Source organism: Mastigoproctus giganteus, chromosome 11 (assembly GCF_048544385.1).
Source record: "Mastigoproctus giganteus isolate SK-2022 chromosome 11, ASM4854438v1, whole genome shotgun sequence".
Taxonomy (NCBI): domain Eukaryota; kingdom Metazoa; phylum Arthropoda; class Arachnida; order Uropygi; family Thelyphonidae; genus Mastigoproctus; species Mastigoproctus giganteus.
This window is the reverse complement of record NC_143585.1, coordinates 117,546,662-117,572,761: the sequence shown is the minus strand read 5'-3', so window position 1 is coordinate 117,572,761 and position 26,100 is coordinate 117,546,662. Positions and strand designations below refer to the sequence as shown.

At 37.2% G+C, this 26,100-nt stretch overlaps 1 protein-coding gene across 7 annotated transcripts in view; it reads right to left on the bottom strand.

Moving 5' to 3' along the window:
* The window catches only part of LOC150078374 (protein hu-li tai shao-like), a 459,870-nt gene that overhangs the window by 223,825 nt on the left and 209,945 nt on the right, over positions 1-26,100 (bottom strand). For all 7 annotated transcript variants that reach the window (XM_090385317.1, XM_090385315.1, XM_090385320.1 and 4 more), the window contains exon 10: positions 16,650-16,685. In XM_090385317.1, the coding sequence (XP_090241443.1) occupies positions 16,650-16,685 (36 nt within the window). The remainder of the gene's footprint in view (positions 1-16,649; positions 16,686-26,100) is intronic.

Below are 26,100 nucleotides of genomic sequence, written 5' to 3'. Positions count from 1 at the left end.
GAAATCCTTTCTGTTTAGAAGATATTGTTTTTTCACAAAGTTAAAATTCCAAACAAGTCAATTTATAATCAGCTGGTACTTACAGAATTGCTTTCAGTGTTGGGACATCCATTCAATTTCACTCTTCTGTACAGAGGTTTCAATTTCACCTCAACAGGGGTGAAATTGAAGGGGCTCTCTTTTACCAACTTTTTTCACAGTGTGACCAAGTTAATCCATCTTGTGCATGGGTTGCATGTACAAAACACACTAACTCAGAATCACACTTCTGGTTTAATCTACTATGTTAATTAACTTTCAAAATAGAATTGGAGGATTTAAAAACTGTTGGTATAATAAATTTGCATGTAATATTCTTCAACATATCTAGGAGTTATGAACTCAGTATATGAATGCAAGTTGTGCTGGATTGAAGACCTATATTTAGATTTTCAAACATTGACTAACATTTAAAAGAAACAAGAAAATTACTCAAACCAGAAGAGATGAACAAGACAGACTTTTTTGCAGAAGTGAAGATAAAATGTCTAGAAGTAACAACTCAATTGGTCTGTGTAAATTTCTTTTATAACTATCTTTCTTCTGTTCAATTTGCCTTCTTTCAAAACTTTTCTAATTATGAATTGAATTTGAACATGAGTCAATACTATTTACTAGTAACTGCTTGTTGTATTTTTTAATTTGGTAATTCTAAAAAAATTCCCTTATTGGTTTTCCACTGTTCTACAAGTATATTTAACCAAAGACAGCCAATATATGCACACATGCTTCAAAATATTTTTACTACATGCATCAGTTGAAATTGTTTAAATCTATCTTTCCTTCCAGCACTTCTTTCTAGATAGTAGCAAATATCTACCAAGTATTCATCCACTTGAACAGAATGGCATGCAGCTCTCTTTTCAGCACAAATTAATAACAAGGGGAGTTTATTGCCACCAACTGCTCACTCTCCTCTTTTAATACTCTTGCTATTCAAGTTCTTTGGACTACCATAACAAATGTATAATAAACACTAATTGCCAGATAGTTTTTAAAGGAATCCCATGAGCTCTCAGGTTGTTCAGAAGAAGCTGCCCAATGGTATGCACTCTGTAAAGTCACTTTCCAATGAAGCTCTGTAAAGTCACCTTCCTTAGAACATGTGCTATTTTTGATGTGATGCTTTTTTTTTTTTTTTCAGTCACCACACAGGTATATAGCTCGGAATCGTTGAAAGCAATTTAAAATGGTCCATTTTTCAGATCCATCACTACCTCTTCTTTCCTTATCCATGTAATTTCACTGACACTACCTGTTTTTTTTTATTCATTTTCAACCTTTTTTTGCTATTTCATCAACAAAAAACATTTCTGAACATATCAGCACAGCTCAGAAGAGTATGTTTTATGACAAAAGATACAAATAAACATTCATATATAACATAAATGTCATTATAAAATGCTAAATCTATTTTTGCATTTCTTTCTATGCCCACACAATGCCCTTATGCTTATTTGTTTCAAATGTTTGATTACACAGAATTTCCCACACTTGAAATGTAAAAATATTACTACTACATACAGTATATAAGACAAAGGTGTTACATTATCTAGATTTTACAATATGTGGAAACCTTGCATGATGCTTGTGAAATTTTACTTTGTATTTCTCTGGTATCTTACCAATAGACATTGTTAATTAGCTCTGCACCATGTAAGTACAATGAAATGGTTGCATATTACAAAGAATAAGATTAATATACTGTGTTACTATTCTGCAATGTAAAAGAGCATATTTCACAGTACTTAATGAAACTAAGCAGAAATTTGAAGAATTTATTAAATTTCAATTTTAACATAGTTTTACTAATATTTTGTAAAAAGAAAAGGACCAAATAAAACTGCTGTTCTGCAAAAAGATGGAGAAAGAATTCAAGTAAAAAAAGACTGACTACCACAAATTTAAACAGATACGCCAACCATTTAAAACTGATTTAATAATAAAATAAAATAATACAAAAGACTAAAATAATATTTACAAAAATTGATTATTTACAAAAAACTAGTTTAAAACAAAAATAAAATAAAATAAGTAAAAAAAAGAACCTGGTATTTAAGGATGTGTCGCTTAAGTTTCATTATTGCTGAGGAAGGAGGCAGACACCTCCGAAAGCTTCAATAGTGTTTTATCACTTTTAAATTTATATTTTAATGAATTTTAACTTATTTACTTATTTTATTTTATTTTTGTTTTAAACTAGTTTTTTGTAAATATTATTTTACAGTCTTTTGTATTATTTTATTTTATTATTAAATCAGTTTTGACTGGTTGGCGTATCTGTTTCAATTTGTGGTATGAATAATCCCAACCTTAGAGGCCTTATTGCAGAAAAGACTGACTGTCAAAAATTCAGAAAGTTTGCAGCTATATAATAGGCAACTCTACTAAGAGAAAAGCAACACAAGCTTCTACAGTATGACACAATATTTGGAAAGAGTGTATAATTATTCACTAGGATGGCAATTCGATCATGCTCAGTTTTTCCTATTCTGTCCTTTCCTATCAGGCTGACATTTTGCAAAGTACAGTCCTCCTCATTTGCCTTCTAATGAGTCTCTTGCATAAAATGGCAAACTGACTTCTTGCTTATGGAGGACCTTGATGCCAGTATTTTAGAATCCATGGCAATTTCACTATATGAACTTGACCATTATTTGGGCTTCATGGATCAACTTCTAAAGCACTGATGGCTTATTTTGCTCTTGGAAAGGAGAAGGAGCAAAGTTCTCCTGCATACATTTCTTCCCCTGCAAATAACTCCAAAACTGAGTCATCAGTAACCTCTTCCAGCTCTATATACATATTTTTTTTGAGTTACTGAGAGCCTAGGTTTCAGCAGCTTCTCTATAATCACTCTATTACTCCGGCCCCTCCCATTTTGACATAGGAAGCTGACTGTGTATTTTGTAGTGGCTTTTGAGAACACAATAAATAGCGTGCAAGGGAGCAATTGCCACTTTTGGTGGAACAGTTACTTCAGTCTTTGTTCCAATGGAACAATTTCTTGCAGACATATCGGCATACTGTTGTTTACTGGTTTTACCACTTCAGTTACTCCTTTATGCAAGATATTAAACTTTGAATTTCCTTTTGCGTTTCTGAATTTCCATTTCTTCCTTCCATTGCTCACGAGTATTCAGCATATTTGCCTTGACAGTTATAAACTTGGCTTCAAGGCACCTCCGTAGCCAGGTGGGAAGGAGCAGCAGTGCGTAGCACATGCTTCTTGATTAAACCAGGGTTCGAGCCCGTCACCACCAAATATGGAGGATGCGAAAAGGTCAGGGAATGACCACCGCATATCCCCCGAGCAATATGGCCTTAGTGGCTAATGCTCCTAAAAACCAAATAACAAACTTGGCTTCAGTAGAAGGCAGGCTCTCATCTTGAGGTCTTTAGCACATCAAAAACAAGTGCAGCAGACTATATGGAATGCTCACACTTTTGGCATTTAACATAAAGGATCAGAACATATGGGCTCATTGGGCAGTGGAGGTGTCCTGTATTGATAGTGTGAGATATCGGAAAATTAAACATATTTCTAAGATTTCTAGCTGGCAATAGATTTCCATCGTGATGGATAGATATTTATTGACTTTGAAATGCAGAGATGTTGTTGTTATGGGAGTTTAAAGGCGCATAAGCTACTATGGATATAATGCGCCTATTCATTTTTTATATAGGAAAATGAAGAATTTTCATAAGATCAGGAAAGATTAAAGAGTCCAATCTGCTTCAAAAAGTTAAATTCGAAAATATTTGCCTTGTCACCAATGAGATTCTCTAAATCTATTGGTTTATCAAGATTTACCAGTGATAGCAGGGTTGATGTTCTGTCTTGTCTATAGTAGGGGCAGTCAATGAATATGTGTTTAACAGTAAGATTTATAGAACAATGTGAACACTGTGGTGGATCATCTCCTCTAAGTAAATAAAGATGGGTTAGATGAGTATGACCTATTCTTGCCCTTGATAGGACTACTACTTCTCGTCTTGATGTACGGATACTGAGCGCCAAATTTTTGGATCATGTTTAAATTGAAAGAGTTTATTATTTGTCAGTTCATCAGCCTTATCAGCCAGTTCATTGCCCAAAATACCAGAATGTGCTGGAATCCAACAGAAGATGACATGTTGATGGCGTTCTTCAATTTTTAGTAATATGCTTCGTATTTCGTCTATAACAGAGTAAACTTTATCTGAGAAATTACATAAAGTCATGATTGAACTAAGCGAATTGGCGTAAATAACAGATTTTAAAGATCGATCAGCACAGAGATTTTGTAAGGCCAGTTTAATTGCATATATTTCAGCTGAAAAGATACTGAATTCAGATGGAAGGGATACTGAAATAACGGTATTCGGAAACACTGCAGCTGCTCCAACGTTTTAATTAGATTTAGAGCCATCTGTATAAATTGGGGAAAAATCACTATATCTTTGAGTGTGAACTGCATGAAGTTGTATGATATTAGATGCTTGTAAAATGCCCTTTCCCCATTGGCAGAGATAAGTGTCACCAGAGGAAGAGAAGCCCATGGTGGTTGACAGCAGGTTGCTACCTGTTGTACGGAATGAACGGAAAGATTCCAAACTTCCATCAGTTCAAGGAAGGGAAGACCAGTTGGCTTTACTATGCTAGGTTTATTTCTGAAGAGGTTTTCTTATTGGGGGATTGAACAAATATGACTGAATGGGATGCAAGGCACAACTTTGTATCTTAACAGCATACTTTAGTAACAGTGTTTTTCTACACAACGATAGTGGGGGCTCGTGAGCATCAATATAGAGACTGTGTGTGGGCGACATTCTAAAAGCACCAAGTGCAATCCTCAATGCACTGGGTTGAATGAGATCAAGCCAGCGTAATGCGCTCATTCTGGCAGAATCATAGATGGGAGCTCCATAATCAAGGCGGGATCTCATTAATGACCTGTATAGCCAAAGCAGAGAAGTGCGATCTGCACCCCATGTTTGGGCGGATAAAGTTTTGAGTATGTTTAACTTTTTTAGAGAGGAAGTACGTACATTTTTAATATGGTCTATAAAATTTAACTTGTCAAGGATTAATCCTAGAAATCTGATGTTATTAGTGATGGGATGGAGACATTAGAAATTTGAAGTTCGGGATCCGGATGAAGTTTGTCCTGCCTACAAAAATGGATAGCAACTGTTTTCTGCCAAGAGAGCTGATAGCCATTGAGGCTAGCCAATTGTTGTATTTTATTAAGTGACATCTGGAGCTGCCGTTCAATAGATCTCATATTTTGGGAATGGCAGGAGATGGAAAGGTCATCTGCATAAAGATAAGTCTCGACTGTATTTGGAAGCTGTCTTGTAATAGAATCTATTCTAAGAGCAAACAGAGTGGCACTCAGTACTGATCCTTGTGGAACACCTTTTTCCTGCATGAACATTGCAGAGAGGGCATGTTGGTACTGAACTTGAAACAATCTAGTATGTAGGAAGTTTTGAACAAATATAGGAAGGTTGTCCCGCAGACCAAGGGAGTAAAGATCACTAAGTATGCCGTGCCGCCAGGTGGTGTCAAAAGCCTTCTCTATGTCTATTGAAACCATTACAAGATGTTCACGTTCAACAAAGGCATTTTGAATGGCAAATTCAGCCTTGACCATAAGATATAAGCATGACCTATTTTTACAAAAGCCATTTTGACTATTGCTCATTAGATGTTCTGACTCAATGATCCAGACGAGTCTTCTGTGGACAATCTTTTCTAGGATTTTGCTGAGGCAGCTTGAGAAAGATATTGGTCTATAGCTATGGGGGTTGGTTGGATCTTTACCAGGCTTTAGAAATGCCAAAACAATAGAGTGATGCCAGGAAGCTGGAAAAGCATTTTCTGACAATATACGATTGTAAAAAACCAGCAGCAAGCACAAAGCTTTGTCATCAAGATGTTGTAGCATGACATAATAAATCCCATCTGGCCCTGCAGCGCCATTGTGGGCTGTTCTAATAGCATGCAAAAGTTCAGAGTATTGTAGAGGTTTGTTATATGAAAGAAGGCGGGCAGTTTGAAAGTTAATAGCATGCTTTTCTTTGGTGTTTTTAATTCGTTTGAATTAAACGAATAGGCTGATGCTGCTGAGATTTCAGCAAATGTATTGCCCAAAGCATTAGCAATATCTAAGGGACTGGATAGGTCTTGCCCTTTCCAGGAGAGGATTGGAAAAGGTATAGTAGGAAACTTACCAGATAACTGTCTAATTTTTTTCCATATAGTTTTCGGATCAGTGTTTCTGTTAAAGGTCGATGCAAAACTGGTCCAGGATTTTTTCTTGGCTTGCCTTTGTACAAATCGTGCTTTTGCTCTTAGCTTCTTATAATTAATGAGATTGGTTGTGGTTGGACATCGCCGAAATAAATTCCAGGCTTTAATTTTTGCTTTCTTTGCTTTTGTGCATTCCTCATTCTACCAGTAATTATAATGCTTGCGACCAGGGGGATTTGATAATGGTATTGTGTCTTTGGCCATTTTTAGAAGATGTGACGTGATGTAATCTGTTACATTATCAATATTCTGGAGCTGCATTTTTTCCTCATCAAGGAGAATGATGATCGAAATTTTGCCCAGTCTGCCCGAACAAATTTCCATTTCCTGCGGGGTTTGTTTGAAGGAGTCTTTGATATTAAAAAATTGCATATGATTGGAAAGTGGTCACTGCCAATAGGATCATTTGAAACATACCACTCTATGCTTGGGACCAGCACTGGAGAAAAAATTGAGAGATCTATTGCTGAGGTGTGTCCAGTTGGGAGTTGTATGTGAGTTATTTTTTGTTATTTTGGTTTTTAGGAGCATTAGCAACTAAGGCCATATTGCTCCGGGATATGCGGTGGTCATTCCCTGACCTTTCCGCATCCTCCGTATTTGGTGGTGACGGGCTCGAACCCCGGTCTAATCAAGAAGCGTGTGCTACGCACAGCTGCTCCTTCCCACCTGGCTACGGAGGTGCCTAGTTGTATGTGAGTGTGTGCACCAGTATTGAGTATGGTAAGGTTTTGTGACTCTAGAAAGCTTTCAATTAGTCGACCCCATCTGTCTAGTTTCGGATCGCCCCCATAAGGGGTTGTGCCCGTTAAAATCCCCTAATATACAGAGAGGTGGAGGTATCTGTATGAAGAGATCTTCAAGATCTTTTAAAGAGTAAGTATGGTTTGGTGGTAGGTAAATTGAGACAATTGTCATTGAAATACAGAAAGTTATACGAACAATGACAGCTTCTATTTCAGTTTGAAGTGGAATACGTTTAGTTGGGATATTTGAATTTATTAGGATTGCTACACCACCATGGGCAGCATTTGTTCGATAACGATCTCTTCGATAAAGGCAATAATTCTTTATCGAAGGAGAAATTTGCGAGGTTAGGTAAGCTTCCTGAAGACAAAGAGCAACTGGAGAATATCAGTTAATTAAATCATGGAGATCATCTGTGTTGCAACGAAAGCCTCATGCAGAGATGTGATAGAGATTCCATTTGGATATTACACCACAAGAGGAATGCTGTATTTATGAGAAATCACCATGATAATAACAGCCTAGAGGGGAAACTACTCTGAATGGTCATCATTTTTCATCTTAATTAAGAGGTCATATGACAGATTTTGAAGGTGTCAAACTGACACTGTTCTGTAGGAAGAACAGCAACATTTTCCCTGTTGCTTGTTCATCAGGAAGGCAGGAATTGGACCTGTTATTTTTGGTGATGATCTCGGTTCCAGTAAAGTGAAGGTTAATGGGCACGATATCGAAGAAGTTGATGAATCTGATTACTTAGAGTCAAGAATAAATAAAAATAGTAACTGCTCAAATGATGTAAAGGGATGACAGGCAATTGCTAAAACGTTAGTCACTGATCTGACAAAATTATGGAGAGATCAAGATCTACCTCTAAAGACGAAACTAAGAATCATTGATTTGTTAATTTTTCCAGTTGCCACTTATGGATGTGAAGGATGGAATCTGAAAAGAGTTGAGGCATTTGAAATGTCTTGTTACAGGAGAAAATTGAGGCATCTGAAATGTGTTGTTACTTGATCAAAGAACAAATTAGTAGGTATTGAATAAAGTATTGAACAAAATTGGTAGGCCTAAAATTCTTCTTCATAGCATCAACGAAAGAAAATTCAAGTTTTTTGGACTTACAGTAAAAAGGGAAAACTTTATGTTGAGAATATAATGGAAGAAAAAATTGAGGGGAATAGGTGCAGAAGAAGACCTGCAACTAGGTGGAAGGATGGGATCAGTGAACTTCTAGGTATGACACTTTGCGATGCTGCTTGTAGAGCATATGATCGATGCAGTTGGAGAAATTTGTTGGTCGCCACAACCGCTCCTCAGGGAGCTATGTGACTGGAAGAAGAAAGGCGCCTCCGTAGCCAGGTGGGAAGGAGCAGCAGCAGTGCGTAGCACACGCTTCTTGATTAGACCGGGGTTTGAGCCCATCACCACCAAATACGGAGGATGCGGAAAGGTCAAGGATTGACCACCGCATATCCCTGAGCAATACGGCCTTAGTTGCTAATGCTCCAAATAACAAACAAATAGAAAAAAAAAAATAGGAAGAAGAAAAAGATGGCTCCTGTCTTGGGGAGGCCATTGGCTGCAGGAACAATACTGCCTGACAACAAGGGTATAAACATAGCCAAACAAATTATAAAAGAGAGTTTCTGTGTACAGTTTTCAATAACAACGAACAAAGAGGGTCTTTTGGCTATTACATTCTTTGCCAAAATGTTCTGATAGTGAATTGAGTGGGTATACTACTAGTACTGCAGTAGCAATACTGGTTTCTTCACCAAAATATTCTGATAGTGAATTGAGTGGGTATAGTACCAGGGTAGAATACCCACTAAAGGAGGCGGTGACAGAAGTGTTGGGATTTGTCGATCACTTCACAATCGCATCTGGGGTTAAGGTCACGATGTGTTGACCAGAAATGTTCTGTGATTTCCGAGTGGTTAGTGTAAAATTTTTTTTTTTTTGTTAGTTGTTGGCGCATTGGCTTCTGTGGCCATAATGCACCTCCCAAAGTTTTTTTTTTTTGCACTACTCTGATCCAAGCTAGAGGCTGGATTCAACCCTGCGACCTTTCGATTGCCAGGCAGGTACTTTACCCGCCTAGGCGAATTGATCTGTCATGTTCTGCAAGGCTATCCTGAAGGCGTCTAGAGCTCACCCCTATATAGCAACTGCCACAATTATTGCAAGTTATGCGGTATACTATTCCACTATGTAAGAGAGGGAGATGAAAGTCTTAACGTTAGAAACCAGAGAATGTAAGCTCCTACCAGGGAGCTGTACGCGTTTTTATGTTGTACTCGAGGAGGAATTTAGAAAACGGGTCCGACTTGCCCGGATAGTAAGGAATATAGGCAGTAGGTATACTGTCATGCGGAGATGGCGTTCTCAGATGGGTCATAAGCTCTTGTGCTTGTAGCAAGCACTTGTCTAATACATGGGTTGGGTACCTACAATCGTCTATATTTTGTTAGTATTTTGTATATGTCCTTTTGCTGACGAAGGGGTTTGTTTACCCTTAAAGCTCCATACTTAGTTATTAAATTTTGTCACTGGATATGCTATATTGTTACTCTTTAATCATGGAATGCAGTACCACAGGCCCATTTGCCTTCATGCGCTCATTCTATGGCCACCATGTATAGAGTATCTGTACTGAACTTCGGTAGACCTTCATTTCATTAGCTCAGAACAAACAACATTTGCACTTTGCGCACAGATTCAAATCAAACTGCATCATTCCCAAAGGCTTTCATTATAAGGCCCCCTTTAACGGCACTCGCATGGATCGCACCTGCTTCAACTTCAGCCTACGAACGTTGAAAGTATGGATCAGCCACCTCCACACTGAACTTCAGAGAGCCGGTTTCAACAAATCAAGACTCATGCAGGAACTAAAAGGTATAATCTCACCAGCAGCATTTTCTAGCCTAATTCATACTCTTTGTCACCAAGCAAACCATGTGTCTAATGCTTACCATAACCGACAGCAACAGAAGTTTATTAACTTAGCCAGAGAAACGCACTCCTAGAGAGCAAGCACTCATCCTACTAATAACACTAATTTCATTCTGAATTTGAGCAGCAAGCAATTAACTTCTGAGCAGATCAACGTTCTTAGCTCCAGTTTGAAATTCACTCTCATACCGTTGAGACCACCAATCACACAAATCGGCATGGGAGTAGAGACAACCTTAGCCAACCTCCCTGATGAGAATGCTAATGACATCTGCTTCAGAATGGCCTCCATCCTCTGATGCACTCGGCCATTGTGCTCCAACTTCAATCGTTGACAGCACGCTGCTCTTAACTCCATCAGAAAAGACAACGCCATTGTTGTATACTTCTGCATTGAATCGCTGCAAAGATACGAGGCTACACACTATCTTCAATCAACAGTCTTGATACTGACAAGCACTGGCAGCAAACCCACACTCACACGTGCACCAACAATGAATACCAACCTAGTGAATAATGTTCAATCATTAGAGCATGCACAACTCACTTGGTATTTATTTTATTTTAATTCTATCTCTAACATCTATATTTTGTATACAACTTTTGCTGAAGAAGGGGTTCGTTTACCCTGAAAGCTCCATACTTAGTTATTAAAAATTTTGTCACTGGATACACTGTATTGTTACTCTTTAGTAGTAGTATATTTCTTCACAACTTTCTTTCATGTTTCATTTGTTGTTTCACTGTTATGTAATTGGTACTTAAGAGAATTACAGCCAAAATAACTTCTAGACATTCAAATAGCAATACAAATGAGATATAACCTTTACTCAGCTAACTCAGAAGTGAGATATCTTTGCAAAGAAGTTTATATCTCATATAAGATTATGTGATTTTTTTTTTTTTTTTTTTTAATCCCTAACCACGAGAGGAATTAGAACCCATAGTACTTATTACCGCGCTTGAGTTGGAGGTCGAGAAGACGAAAGAAGATATTTGTTGACATTACACTTGAACTTCTGTAGACTATAATTTTCAGGAAATATGTATTAAGGAAGGTTGTTCCAGAAAAATGGCAGTTGAATGAATAAACGAGGAAGATGAAAAGTTGGTTCTGTGAATTTGAAGTTGAGCAGTAAATGTATGTTGGCTATAGACCGCACTTGTTTGGACTGTTTTGAGAGAGAGAGAGAGAGAGAGAGAGAGAGAGCGGGAATTATAGAAGCAAATTCAGAAGAACAGTGCCCATGGAAGTATCTGCAGAAAAGGCATGCAGCAGAAACAGTACATCTATGAGATAGCGAGTGAAGAGACTCTTAACATGAGTCATTAATTAACCTAACTGCCCTCTTCTGAATGGAATCTAGAAGTCTGAGAGAGGTTTTGGGGGCACCACTCCAGATGTGGGAACAATATTCCATGGTAGGGCGGATTTGCGAATTGTACAGAGTGAACAGCTGTTTGGAAGAAAAGTAACGCCGAGAGCGAAAGAGAAACCCAAGTTTATTAGAAGCAGAGGAAGCAATATTTGTAATGTACTTGTGCCAAGAGAGATCAGAAGTCAGGGTAATCCTAAAAAGAGATATACCATCTTGCCTAGAAATCGGAGTGTCACCAAACATAAGCGTAGGAGAAGAAGAATCCTTTTTGTGAGATAAGATAGGAATGAGTTTTAGAAGGATTGAAATCAGCTAAGTTGTCTTTATCCCATAGGAGAATTACCTGGAGATTGGCATTTAAGGAATTGCTAGTGGATATTCGAGAAGTTGCAGCTGATCGGGCAGGACAAGGTTTTTCAAACTGGAAAGTGGAATGCAATGTGCTATAATCAGCAAAACTATGGATAGGATTTCCAGTCAATGGAAGAAGGTCATTAATATACAAGAGGAAAAGAGTCAGAGAAAGAACTGAATCTTGGGGGACACCAGAATTAGTGGAGAAGTTAAAAGACAGAGAGCCATCTACCACCACCACCCTCAGTAAGCGGTCAGAGAGAAAACTGGATAGCCAATTACAAAAAACAGTTGGCAAACCATAAGATGGAAGCTTGTCTAGAAGACCTTTATGCCAAACACTGAAAGCCTTTGAGATTTCAAGAGCAACTGCTTGTGTTTCACTGAACTTTTCCATTGAATTTTTACATAAATGGGTAACATAAGCCACAATATGACCAGTGGATCGACACAGAAGGAATCCATACTGGTGATTGTTGATCAGACGGAAGGTTTCTAGGTAGTTTAAGAGTTGTGGTTAATTGATTTCTCCATTACTTTAGAAAGAGTAGAAGTAATTGCTGTGTGACAATAATTGGATGGGAGGGATTTGTCACCCTTTTTAAGAACTGGCTGGATATGAACAAATTTCCAAGCAGAAGGAAAAACACCTTCGGAATAAGAAAGTGAAAAAAGGCAGCAAAGAACAGGAGTAAGTTCAGGTGCACAGGTTTTGAGAACAAGCGGAGAAATACCATCAGGATCTGGAGCTTTCTTAGCATCAAGATTCGTCATTCTAACATCCTTTTGACAGAAGACTACAGTAGGCATTGAATGGAGTGTGGTGGGAATGGTGGGAGGTGTTTTCCAAGATCATTAATAAATGAGTTGGAAGAAAAATATGATGAAAACAGGTCAGCTTTATCCTTGGCTGAAGTGACAATACAACCATTTGGTTTTGACAGAGGTGGGAGTAGAGATGGGCAAAAGTTGCGGCCAATAGCTTTGGGAAGAGACCAGAATGATTGCCTACCATTAAGGCAAGAAGCAAGTTTTCTACTCTTAGCCTGTTCAAAATCTGGTTTGGACTGATTAATGACTGCTTTACAATTGTTGCAAGCTTTGGTGTAGGTAGAAAAGGAAACTAAAGAATTGAACAGCCTAAGCTGTACAATTCTTCAGTTTCTCTTGAACAGCCTAAGCACATTTATTGCAAAACCAAGGTTTAGATAAAGGATGAGATATTAAAGTGGAGTGTGGAATAAAGGATTCCATTCCTACAAGAATAATTTCACTGACACAATTTGAGCAAACGTTGACATCAGAAATTTTGAAGCAGTAATCCGACCAAGGAAAAGAAATCTCGCAAGTCATCCCATTTTGTATTCTTGTAATGCTAAACAACACGACGTTGGGAATAGCTATGAGATAAAAGCTCCATTGGAGAAGAGAAAATGACCAAGTTGTGATCTGGGGTGCCTAGAGGACCACTCACTTCAACAGTGTACTTAAAAGGGTTGTTTGAGAGAAAAAGATCAAGTGTGTTGGCTGTATGGTTAGGACTGTCCGGTATTCTGGTAGGTAAACGAACAATCTGTGCGAGGTCATGCAAAAGCCTCGACATCTTGACCAGCTGGGTCGGTGACTAGAAAACGGAAGCCAGCTGGAGTTGTGAACATTAAAATCACCAAGGAAAATTACCTCACTGTTAGGAAAGCTTGACTGGAGAAAGTCAAGTTGCAAAGAGAGGAAATCAAAGAGCTCCAGGCAATTGGTGGAGTTGGGAGAACGGAAGAGATAACAGATGAATTTGACAGAATGAGGTAGAAAGATTTTAAGCCAGAGAAGGTGAAAAAGAGGAGATTCCAAATTACCAAGTCTCTGATATGGAATATCAAAAAACGGATACATGCACAAGTACCACCTTTCAGATGAAAGGAATCATACAGCGAATAATTTGGGCAACTGAGATGAGCAGTGGTTGAATCAACCAATAACTGAGATTCTGTCAGAAAATGAACATGGAGTTTGGCAGACTGCAAGTGGAAATGGACATCGTTGAGATTAGAACTGAGACCACTTATATTTGTGAAATGGACTAGGTAGTGTTTGGGAGTTTTAGATCTTTTCGCAGATAAGCTTACTAATGTCTTTTCACAGACACATATTACCTTCCTTTTTAATTTTCGTATCTATGTATTCTGCTAGTACCAGTAATGAAACATTTCTATAAAATGATCATATAATAAAGAAATATGAAAAATCTCTACATACAATTAGATGCATATACCTCTGCCTGATAAGAAGGGTATAAACAGCCAAACAAATTATAAACTAGAGTTTCTGTGCAGAGTTTTCAATAACAATGAGCAAAGAGGGCCTTTTGGCTATTAAGATCTGAGTTGCATAATATAACCATAGATAGTTAGATATTTTTTTTTTATTTAAACACGAACAGTAGATACATTTTTCAAGAAAATCTGTTTACATTTTATGTACAAATGAAAAAAAAAAAAAAAAAAATATATATATATATATATATATATATATATATATATATATATATATATAAAGAAAAAACTTTGGATAGATATGATAGAAAAAGAAAACATTTCTACATCTGAATTTTGGGAATTAAGAACACAGTTTCTTGGTATTGGATCAGTCTCATGTTAAATATCACACGTTGAAAGTGATGGACTCTTCAGTGATGCTGAAGAGGTGACCGCCACTGTTCCATTCACTGTTAAGATCATTTAGAGTTTCAGGTCTTTTATGGTGGAATTTGATCAGAAGTCTGCTCTGCAACTTCCTCCGTAGACTCCACTTGAGATGTTGCATCGATTTGTTGACAGGAGGCACGGCGTCACTGCGTCTTGTGTGCTTGAAGTAGAAGTTGTAAATGACGGCCTTGGCAGCAATGAATAAGAAGTTGCAAGTGGTGTGTGTGCTGTCTGTTCAGAGTGAAACAGGTACCAGTACTCCTCTGGAGTGTGGGCGTGGTTGCAGGCAAACTGATCAGTTCCTGGTTCACAGGGCACGCCAGTTATGTGTGTTTTAGGGTACCTGTATTGGTGCTGAAGAGGCAGTAATTTGAAGTGCATAACCCAAAGATTTTTAGCTTGACTGGGATAGGAAGGATGTGCTACAGTCTCCACTGGATGTCTGTGTCCAATTTGGAACATTTCGTCCTGTACGGAAGGTTTCATTGAAAGTTAGATGGTGGCTTGTGGTGAGTGAAGAGGGGTACAGGGACAGCTTGACAGGTGGATGACAGGGAAAATCATGGCTGTATTGTGGGACATTAGTTGATAGACTTTTTTGGAGGGTGCAGTAGACAGAGGTACCGTGTCTTCTAGTGACGTGATGAGGAAGGTTGGTGTAGGTGAGGATCCGGTCACATTTCCAATCCTTTAGCTGTAGTGATGTCTGGAAAAGCTTGTGCGATTGCTGATTTTAGATGTCTGTGTTGCTGCTTTGCATTTATGGTTTTAATGGGCAAGTCTTTGGATACTTTCCATTCAAGGCTTGGTGTCAGGAGGTCGCCTATGGTTCTTATTCCTGCCCAGTTCCATGTAGGAAAGAAGAGAATATCATCATTTGCAGGGTCTTATTCTTTTATTGTAGAAGAGCAGTTCTGAAAGCATTGTGGGAAGGGATGTTCTCTCAAGAGTATGGTGAAAGTTTAGCTTTTTCCAGCAATGCATTGCATCTTTATAGAAGGGCAGTAGTTTGAGTGGTGCTGGTGCCACACCCATTCTCAATATGGTTGAAAGTGATAGTCCTCTAGTGGCTGTTGCTAGTAGTTTATCCGTAGTGTTGGAATGTGGGTATTTTGTTTGCAGCGTCTTAAGAAAAAGAAAGGTGATCTGGAATGCTGTGATTTTGTCATAGAGACCAACCCTTAGCCCCCATGAGTAAGCGGATGGCTGAGTTTGGAACAGAACATCCAGTTGGTTTTGTTCCAAAGGAAGCTTCGGACAGATGCCTGGATTTGGTGGAGGAAGTCAACAGGTGGAGTGAGAATTTTGGTGTGCCAGAGAACGCTTGCTGCCAGCTGATTGACCATAAGCACTCTCCCTCTCAGCGAAGATGTGGTGCACATCTTCGCTGAGAGGGCACATCTTCGCTGAGAGGCTTCTCCATTTCGTGAGTACTCTGTTAAAACAACTCAGCAATTCGGGCCAGTTCTTCTGGGAGAAAAGTAGGGTATTGCCGAGGTACACACCTAGCTATTTCTGTCCCTCGCTGGACCACGACCATAATGTTGTGCTCTGTCCATTTCGGGATCAAGGGTGCAGTTAGTCACCAGCAAGAATGATGTGTTCCTGACCAACTTCATACAAAGCCATCTCTCTACTATAGATCAGGAACACATCATTCTTGCTGGTAACTTCAACTGCACCGCATAACGTTAATCAACAACCTACAGGCCTTGATAAACAACAATGAACTGGTTGACGTATTTAGACACCACCGGCACCCAGATAAAAAGTCCTACACCTGGAGATCAGCAAATACAGCATCTGGAAGACTACCTTACCAAGCCCGACTGGACAGATACTACATCCCAAAACACACTATCCCTCTGGTCAGAAGCATCACACATTTGCCATCTTATATCTCAGATCACTCCTTTATCAAATTACAGCTCTCCTTCTCATCCAATCACTTCAAAAGTGGAGGTTCTTATTGGATGTTCAACAATAGCCTTCTTCAAGACAGGGAGTACATCTCTAAGCTACAAGACCTGATATCCAATCTTGTTCAATCCAAAGACAGATCGGAGCCCATGAACGCATAGTGGAATGCATAGAGAGAGACTTCTCAAAATAAAATAAAAATCACAAAACAACTAAATAATATTAGCTAAAAAAACATAACTGGCTTACTGAATTGTCGTTCTCATTATCAGGCTTTCCAACCCACTATAAAAAATAAACAAAGAGAATTAAAAGGAGAAAAGAGAATGAAAGCATGTTAAACAAAAATAAAAAAATCCATACATACAAAGATTTTAAAAACTGTAATAAAAAATCCATGGAATATGCACAATATTCCAATATTATACACGTATATATATTATGGCTGCCGTTCTCACCTGGGGGTACCTCGAGCGTTGCATCCAAAACAGCGGCATTTTCATGTGCTTATCAGCAATTGAGAACTTTACTGATTTTACCATGTATTTATTTCTTATGCCCTAGAATTTATTGTGGTTTGAGAAAACTAAATCAAAATGAAACTGTCCGGTGTCGATGTGAAGTCAAGTGATTTCTCCATAAATCACTTGTCACTTCACGTATATTTTTGCCTAGTTTAGCACTTAGCAGTTTTTGCTATCCTAAGTGTAACTTCTAGTAAATGAAAGGATGTAATGTGCTGTTGTTTACAAAAATTAACTTTGTAGCTAATGTACCGCACTTGACCAATGGTAGTCGTATTTCAAAATTAAAAAGGCAATTGAATATATCAAAGCAAATATACAACCAATTTTTAGCTATTTATCCCTCTTAAAAATATGGATGTACAGTAGGTATGGATGCCAAAAATGCTTTGTAAATTGTGAGTTTGTGCTGGAGCAATGTGGTGGTTTTTCTGTGTAACTACATTTTTATTTTGCACCATCCAATCATGGATAAAATTTTAGTAAGAGGAACAAAGAGAAAGTTAGATTATACTGAGAGAACAGAAAAGACATGAGGAAAAGTTGAGAACATCTCAATATGATAAGACCAGGTGGCAAGTGTAATCATGACCATTCACCAAGTACATCTATGAGCAAATGAGCTCCAGATAAGAAAAAAAAAAAAAAAACAAAAATGACAACCTTTTCAAAATGAATATTTGAAATATGGCTTCTATTATTGTGGTGATGAACAGAATCAAATCCCTGTGCTTAATATGTGAACAGAAACTCAGCAATAACTGTATGAAACCTCTGTTGATGAGACATTTTTAAAGAAACCTTCAAGACCTGAACAATAAGTCCATTGCTTATTTTGAAGAGAAAAAGAAGTATTACATAAGAGACTTCATTGGTGAAATCTATATTTGTGAGTTGTAAAAAAGAATTATTAGAAGCCTCACTGAAAATGAGCTATTGCATTGCTTATCAAGGAGAGGCCCACACTATTGATGGAAATGTGATAATGCCATGCACTATTAACCTGTGCGAGCTAATATCTAGACCCAATGAAAATAATCCCAGGGGCTCACATCTGGTGGGTATGGGCTTGGCAAACCCAGTGTCCTGAGCTGGATATCATCATTCTTCTTTTTCTTGGCGATTCCCTTCTTTCTCTCTCGGGGTAATTCAAAAATTTTTTTTTTTTTTTAGCTGGTGCAACATAAGCCTCAGGCTTCCTTGAACCATATGGCTAATAATAATAATAATAATAATTAGCAAAAATAAAACAGGTGCCCCTCTCTAATGACACTGTAAAAAGAAGAATTTTTCTTCACTCAGCTGATCTCAATGAATTCATTTGTAGACTTATGTTGTTGCCTTATTTTACCTTACAACTGGACGAGAATATTACTGGATGATAATGTCAGAAGCCTAGCTGTGCTGTTAGTATTTGTTCAATACCTGTATAAAGACATTCTTATCTGTGACAATTTGAAAACCACTACAACAGGAGCTGACATTTTTGAAAAAATTGACAGCATTTTTTTATGCTCATGAACTCAACAACTGGAAGAAGTGTATCAACATCAATATACTGATGGTGCCGAGGCTAGGCAGGGCCCATTTCAGGTGTTACTAGAATCAAGACAATAGCACACCCTTCCTGTTCAAGTAGTTGTGTGTACTGCACAGGAAAAATTTAACTGTGAAAAACATTCCTGCAAAACTGAAAGATATTTTTAAGACACTAACAGAAATTGTCAATTATGTGAAATCTAGTGGCTTAAATACAAGGCTTTTGCATCAGATTTGTGACTAAATGGGCAGCGACCATGATTGCTTACTTTTTTACACCAAAGCACATTGGCTAAGTCGAATTCAAGTGCTGAGGAGATTCTCTGAATTATGCTTTGAAATTTTGATGTGTAGCATTTTCTTGAAAATGCTGAAGCCACAAGAAAACAACTTGAGATCAACTACAGAGATTCACTGACTTTATGTCTAGTGATTAAAATTCACAAGGGGATTGTATATCTTGCAGATATATTTGACAAACCTGAATGCACGATCACTTCAAGGTAAAAACACGACACTTTTCATGGCTAATGATAAAATCTCTGCATTTAAAGATAAAATTATTCTTTGGAGAAAGAGAGTAAAAGCAGGACAATATGATACCTTCAATACTTTTACTATGTCTTGTTGAAAAAAATATCTCTGCAGAGTCAGACTTAGAGACTGACCACCTTACACATCTGTCATTTTATTTTGAAGAATATTTTCCTGTCAATACAGACATTGAAAATTACATGTGGATAGCTAACCCTTTCTTGAAAAACCAAAACTCCTCTCTCCTATCCACAAAAGAACTGATTGAAATCTCTTGTGCCATATCACTCCAAGAAAAGTATGCACAGCAAAAATTCTGTCATGCAGAACTTAGATAACCGGAAAGTTCTAGTAACACATTTATATTTCAAAACAGGGGAGCTGTGTTTGGGTTATTCTTTATAATTTCCATAGAATTAAAAATCTAACTCATCAAAGTCCAGACAGATTTTTGTCATAAAATTATAAAACTTCAAGTAAGTACATGTTGTGATAATACAGTACCAGACAACACATCAAGAAAGCTTGGGATGAGAAGCTTTCTGAATTTTGGAAAATTCTGGATTTCAGTTCCTTAGTAAGAGAAATTACAGAAAAAAACCATCATGACAAATGCCATTTTAGCATTAGTAAAGGCTTACGATGCAATAAAGCAAGGTTATCAGTAAAAAAAAAAAAAAAAAAACTTCTCATTTCATCAATCCATTTGCTTCTCTCTCTCTCTCTCTCTCTCTCTCTCTCTCAGGGATAACTGAATTTTTTTTTTTTTTTTTTTGCTGGTGCAGCAAAAGTCTCGACTTCCCTGCACCATATGGCTAATTATAATAATAATAATAATAATAACTTCCACAACGACAGATGGAAGTTTGTTCCAGCAATCAACTACCCGCTGGCTAAAGGCAAATTTCTGCACATCTACTTGACAACTGTCTTTCCTCAATCACAACACATGCAAAATAAATATTTAATAATCTTATAATTAGATTTACTTTATCTAAAAAGTGTTAGTAAATACAAACTTCAATACTACTATAATCAAATCAACCAACTAACCAGCAAAATATAAAAATTAAGTTTATTTACAAAAATAAAAATAAATACAGTACCCATAAAATCCTAAAAATTATGTTATTATATAATAAACACAAAGTATTTCAATATGTATTAATACATGTTGATATATAGCCTGAAATAAGTTACTTAGTTGTTTTTTTTCATAGACAGTGAAAAGGTGCACGTGTGCTTATTATGTGCATTGATTTTTGTATCTCAAGATCTTTTATATTTCAACATAATTCAAGATTAATTCTATAGCTAACTTCCTGTGTTAGCCATAAAACGTGCTTGGATTCATCTCTTGTTTTCACTGCTGGAAGAAAAAGATACATTTCTTTTTCACAAAACAAAGATAAATTTCATTGTTTTCTATATTGATAGCATGAGTCAACTTTTGCTGTCATGCCAACCATTCTCAGTATCACACAGTAGCTGATCAACCCTATTGACAAAAATGCTGATACAGTACTCTCTCGATTTTTCCAGGATAGATGGCAAAAAACATTCCCGGATAATCAATTTCCCGGTTAATCCAAAAATACACTAAGTCCCGACATACGTAAGAGTATGTTACAGGTCTTCTTACGTAAGTCGAGTTTTACGAAATTGGGAATGACTAATATAATATTCTACTATATCCCTGATATGCCAAAATTACAAAAACCACATAATATCCTCAGAAGAATGAAGAAAAAGTTATATATTTTTAATTAGTTCATTTAAATTATCCGGAGACAGTGGTGAAGTAGATAGAGTGGCCCATAAAAAAACAAAACATAAAAGGAAGAAAAAACGCATGTTATTGTACTGTAAAAACTGATATATGTGTTTCGTAGCCTTGGTTATTGTAGTTGACTTCATTGGTGCCGATCCTTTCATCCCTTCTCGTATTCCGTCTAACGTAACGTAAGTCCGAATCTACGCAAGTCTTGGACTTACTATATCAAAAAATGTTCAGCAACCTACATAAAAAGTATGGCGATAGATAAAAAACGAAAAAAACTTACCACGCACCACTCGCGTGTCCAATGTGATGCTTTCCTTATTTTTTACGATGTCCATTTTAAATCGAATAGCTTCCCTTTATTTTTTACAGTGTCGCATATGGTTTGGTCACCAACATTATAATGGTCATTAGAGATTTAATGGATGCACCGTTTTCAAACTTTTGAATAACTTCAAATTTTTTTTTTATTGAAAGCATAACTCTTGCGTTTGCCCGTGATTTTTACAATTTCTAAAAAAAAAAATTCCGACATTTCTGACATAAATAACGAAACAAAATTTGTCCTTTTGTGGTGTGACGAAACACAACAATCGACGTGACTTACTAAAACAAACTAAACATTTGCATTATGATGCGACTTACTAAACAAACTAAACTAAAGATAATAGGTACACTAATCTCCCAATGATGACTTACAACGGCGCTTCTTGTCACTTATTTACGACTTGCAAAACATCTGTTTATACCTATTCTAGTTATTACTTGAATTTTATGATTTCTGGTTGATGATTTTTTTTTTAAATTTGGAGTCTTGAAGTGTCCCAGTTAATCCGATCCCGGTAAATCGAGAGTCTGCTATATTTCCAAAATTAGGTCAGATTTACTTAGGTGTGGATATCCCTCTCCCTCCACCTCCATGTTTTGGATAGATTTCAACTATATGTTTATAGGTATGCCTCCCATTCTGATTGCAAAATTGAATATAATGCCACTGCTTATACACAGTGTGTTATTGGAAAATGAGATTGATGTTATGATATAAGTGCTGGTGCTGCCATCTACTAGAAGTAAACAAGAAAGAATGATAGTTCCTCGAGCACAATCAAAGTCAAGGTCAGCAGAAATTGCTGCCATTTCATAACATAGTGTGAGCTGAACTGCATGTCTCTCCTGTGTCTGTGTTGTGAAGGGACAATGAAACAAAAAGCAAATATCAGTTTTGCTTTTTGTTTCAGGGCAAAAGTACTACGGAAGCATTTCAAGTGATGAAGCACATGTGTGGAGAAAATTCTTTCTCGTACCCATGTGTTCGAACGGCATAAACATTTCACCTGTTGAAGAGAATCCCTGGAAGATGATAAACATCTGGGCCCAGCAAAAACCAGTTTGAATACCAGAGTTGATTGAAAAGGTGCAGGAAATCATTACCAATACCATGTACAATGCTACAAATGATTTCAGAAGATTTGTGCATTAAAAAGGAAACCATTCAACAAATAATAACCCAGGATTTGAAGAAAATGAAGGTCTGCACAGTTCGTTCCACATATGTTAATAGATAGTCAACGACAGGCACAGGTTGAACACTGGGAACAACTCACGAAGCCACTCAAAGCAAACCTAACTTCCTGAATTCAATCATTATGGGCAACAACATGTGTTTTCAGTATGGCCCTGCCACATAGCGACAGTGTGAAACAGAAGTTGACAAACTATCCCAAAGCCAAAATATTTCATCATGGAAGATCAAAATGAAAACTGTGCTCATCATTTTCTATGAAAGAAAGGGAACTGTGCACAAAGAATCATGCCCAATGGCCAAAGTGTTACTGCTGCCTTACTATCTGGATGTTTGAAACATTTGTTTTAGAGAATTTGTTGTGTGCAGCCTCTGTATGGAGAAGACTGCAGTTGGTTCCTCTTGCATGACAATGCACCAAGCCACAAGGCTCTCACTATTTAGAAGTTTTTTTTGACTAGAAAAAAAAAAAAAACTGCATACTGTTTCACCCAATATATTCATCAGAATTAGCCCTGTGTGACTTCTTTTTGTTCCTTTAGCTCAAGGCACCTCTGAGAGGCTGTTATTTTCATGATGTAAACACCATTTTTTGGGTACAAGAGTACACGTGAACAGGCAAAGTTTCTACGGCTCCAGCTAATAGAAGTTTTTCTTAAATTTTTGCTTTTTTATTGACTTAAACTGGCATATTAATTTAATTTCTAGAAGTGCTTTATATTCCTAGTAACGATACTTAGTTTAATTTGAACTTAGATAGAGATTTTGAAGGTTATTTCTTGGTATTGGTAAGGGTATCTAATCCACGTGTTCAACAAGTTTTGCAGCTCCCACAAATGCTAAGTTTTTAATTATATTTAGCCGTTTTATTGACTTTAATTGTTATAGTAAATTATTTTCTATAATTTAAGCTACTTATAGACTAGGTCTATAAGCTACTTATAAACTTATATGGTTTATTTTGAATTTAGATAGCATGATTTTGGAAGCAATTAATACCTAGTGTTTGCAGATTTACCATTCATAACTTGCTGCCATTGTTATACAATACAATGTATACCCCGAACTAGACAGCGTAAGGTTAAATGTAAAACTAGATAGTGAGTATAGCAGTATCAATTAATCAGTAAAATTTACTAATCTTATTAAATTTCATTGCCAATTAAATTGTCCCTTTTTAAACTAAATACATATAACAACCTAGTTTTTACAAACAAACATAAATTAATACATATAACTTGACAGGAGATAAGAAAGTCATATAACGTAACTTGGAAATAATTCGATACCGAAATACATACATATATACATATATATACATTGTGTTATAACTGCATTGGGATATAAGTTTAGGGTTATATTTTGTATTGGAATTTTATTTGAAATTGAATAGAAATTGACTCAGACCAGAGCAGCAAAGCAAAAGGCTCAAACTAATGGGAGTGCTGTAGCTCAGGAGAGAACTGAGGGGACCGGTTGTCCTCTGAATCACAGCCTTTTGATATGCACTGCTTATTTGATGTTTGTGGAGCAATCAGGAACGGGACATGATATTGCCAAGGGGAATTTGTGTTTTTGTGTGTGTGTGTGCGCATGATGTAAGGAGTGCGAGGAAATCAAGCACCAACTAAGCGTTGTTATGGGACTATACAAGAGGTTGAAGGACAGGGTGGATGCCCTCGAAGGCTTTAAATTAAGGGGCCCATCAAGCTCTCAGCTGCCCACATCAATGCCAGAGCTTGCACTCTAACATCACGCAACACAGTGGCAACCCCCAAGAAAGAATGTGCTGGTCCCAAAGGAACTAGTTGTCGGTGACCCGATTGTCAGGGACATGGGGAACATACTGAGCAAAAAGGATAGGTGGAACAGGACCAAAGGCTGATGACCCTGTAGAGCAGATATCATCTTAGTAAGACTTTACCATGATAAAGTCATACAAAATTAAAAAATAAACACACTACCTTTCATAGATAAATAAAAAGTGTTGAACAAGGTGGTGGCAAAAAAGAATGAAGATCAAATTTATATACGGTACACCAAGTAAAATTGCTTACAAAATATGGCAAGGTTGTTGGAAGCTTTATCTACTGGGGTGATGATAAAATTGTCTTGTAATTCTTTTATATGTTTTTTAAGTCTGCAGTATGGTTGTCCATACAGTATTAGAAAGTGCTAATTTCATTTTCGTTGCTTTTTGGCCATTCATGTTTCTTCTACTACTATGGACAAGTATAGAAATGCAGTTCCTGATACATGGTCAGGTGTAGCCCCCTGATGAAATACCTGATCATGTATCAATATTTGTTGCAGTGACATCACATCAGGCACTTTTGTCTTACCTATATTCGACCATTACCTATTTATATGTTACCCCCCATATCTGATGACAGCTGTATCACTTTCTATTTTTAATCTTTATTTTCGTTGATTGGTATTTTGCTGTACTAATTTTTCTTTACAGTGCTCTTAACTTCTATTGGATTAGTAATTTAGCCCATAATTTTCTTAATTTATCATAACTTTTAGAATATTAAAATTCTTTCACCTTTTACATATCTACTACACTTCTAGTAGTAGTAGTGGCATGTGATGCAAGAAAGCAAGTGTATGAGCTTATGCAGCATCAGCCAAAAAAAAAAAAAAAAAAAATCACACCATTCCCTCCAAATGCCTGTCCAGTTCCTCCTTAAATTTATTTAACCTATCAACTTCCACAGCGACAGATGGAAGTTTGTTCCAGCAATTAACCACCCGTTGATTAAAGGCAAATTTTTGCACATCTATTCTACATCTGTCTTTTCTTAATTTGAATTTATGTCCCCTTAGGTTCATAATCTAAACAAGTGGAAGGATCCTATCAGAATTCAGCATGCTCAACCCATTCAGGGACTTATACACCTCAATGAGATTCACCACGCAGGTGCCTAGTCTCCGGCCACTGCAATTTGCAGAACTTAAGCCTTTCTTGGTAAGAGGATCCCTTCATTCCCCTCACCAATCTTGTTGCCCTTCTCTATACACGCTCAAGCAAATCTACATCTTTCCTAAAACAAGGCCTCCAGACCTGTACACAGTACTCAAGGCGTAGCCTTACCATTGCCTTATACAGAGGGACAATCACCTCCTTTTCCCTACTAGCAAAATTCCTATATATCATTGACAAAACCCCATGACCTGCCCTGGCAGCCTGTCTGCATTGCTCAGAAAACTTCATATCTCACTGCACAATTACTCCCCAGGTCTTTATCATTTTCTACCACCTTAAGTGTAGTACCACACTATTGGTACATTTCTCTGAGGTTACTTCTACCCATATGCAGTACTTTGCACTTATCAAGGTTAACCTTCAGTTGCCACTTCTTAGCCCATCTGCCCAAATTTTCTAGATCCTGTTGCAGTAGCACACTGCCATTACTGTCATTAACAACCCTGCCAACCTTTGTATCATCTGCAAACTTCGACACTAAGCCTGATATACCTTCATTAATATCATTGATAAATGTACAAAACAATAGTGGACCCAACAACGAACCCTGTGGGACTTCACTAATAACATTAGTCCACGAAGAGCAGCACCCATTGATTAACACACACTGTCTTCTCCCACTCAATAATCCTTTTATCCATCGTAGCAACTTACCCTTAATACCAATTCTGCGTCTTCCATGTGCAACAGTGTCAAAAGCTTTCCTGAAACCCAAATATATGATATCAAAATTATTTTTGGATCCAGTTCCTTTGTAACCACATCATAATATCCTATCAAATTTGTCAGACAAGACTTTCCCATAACAAACC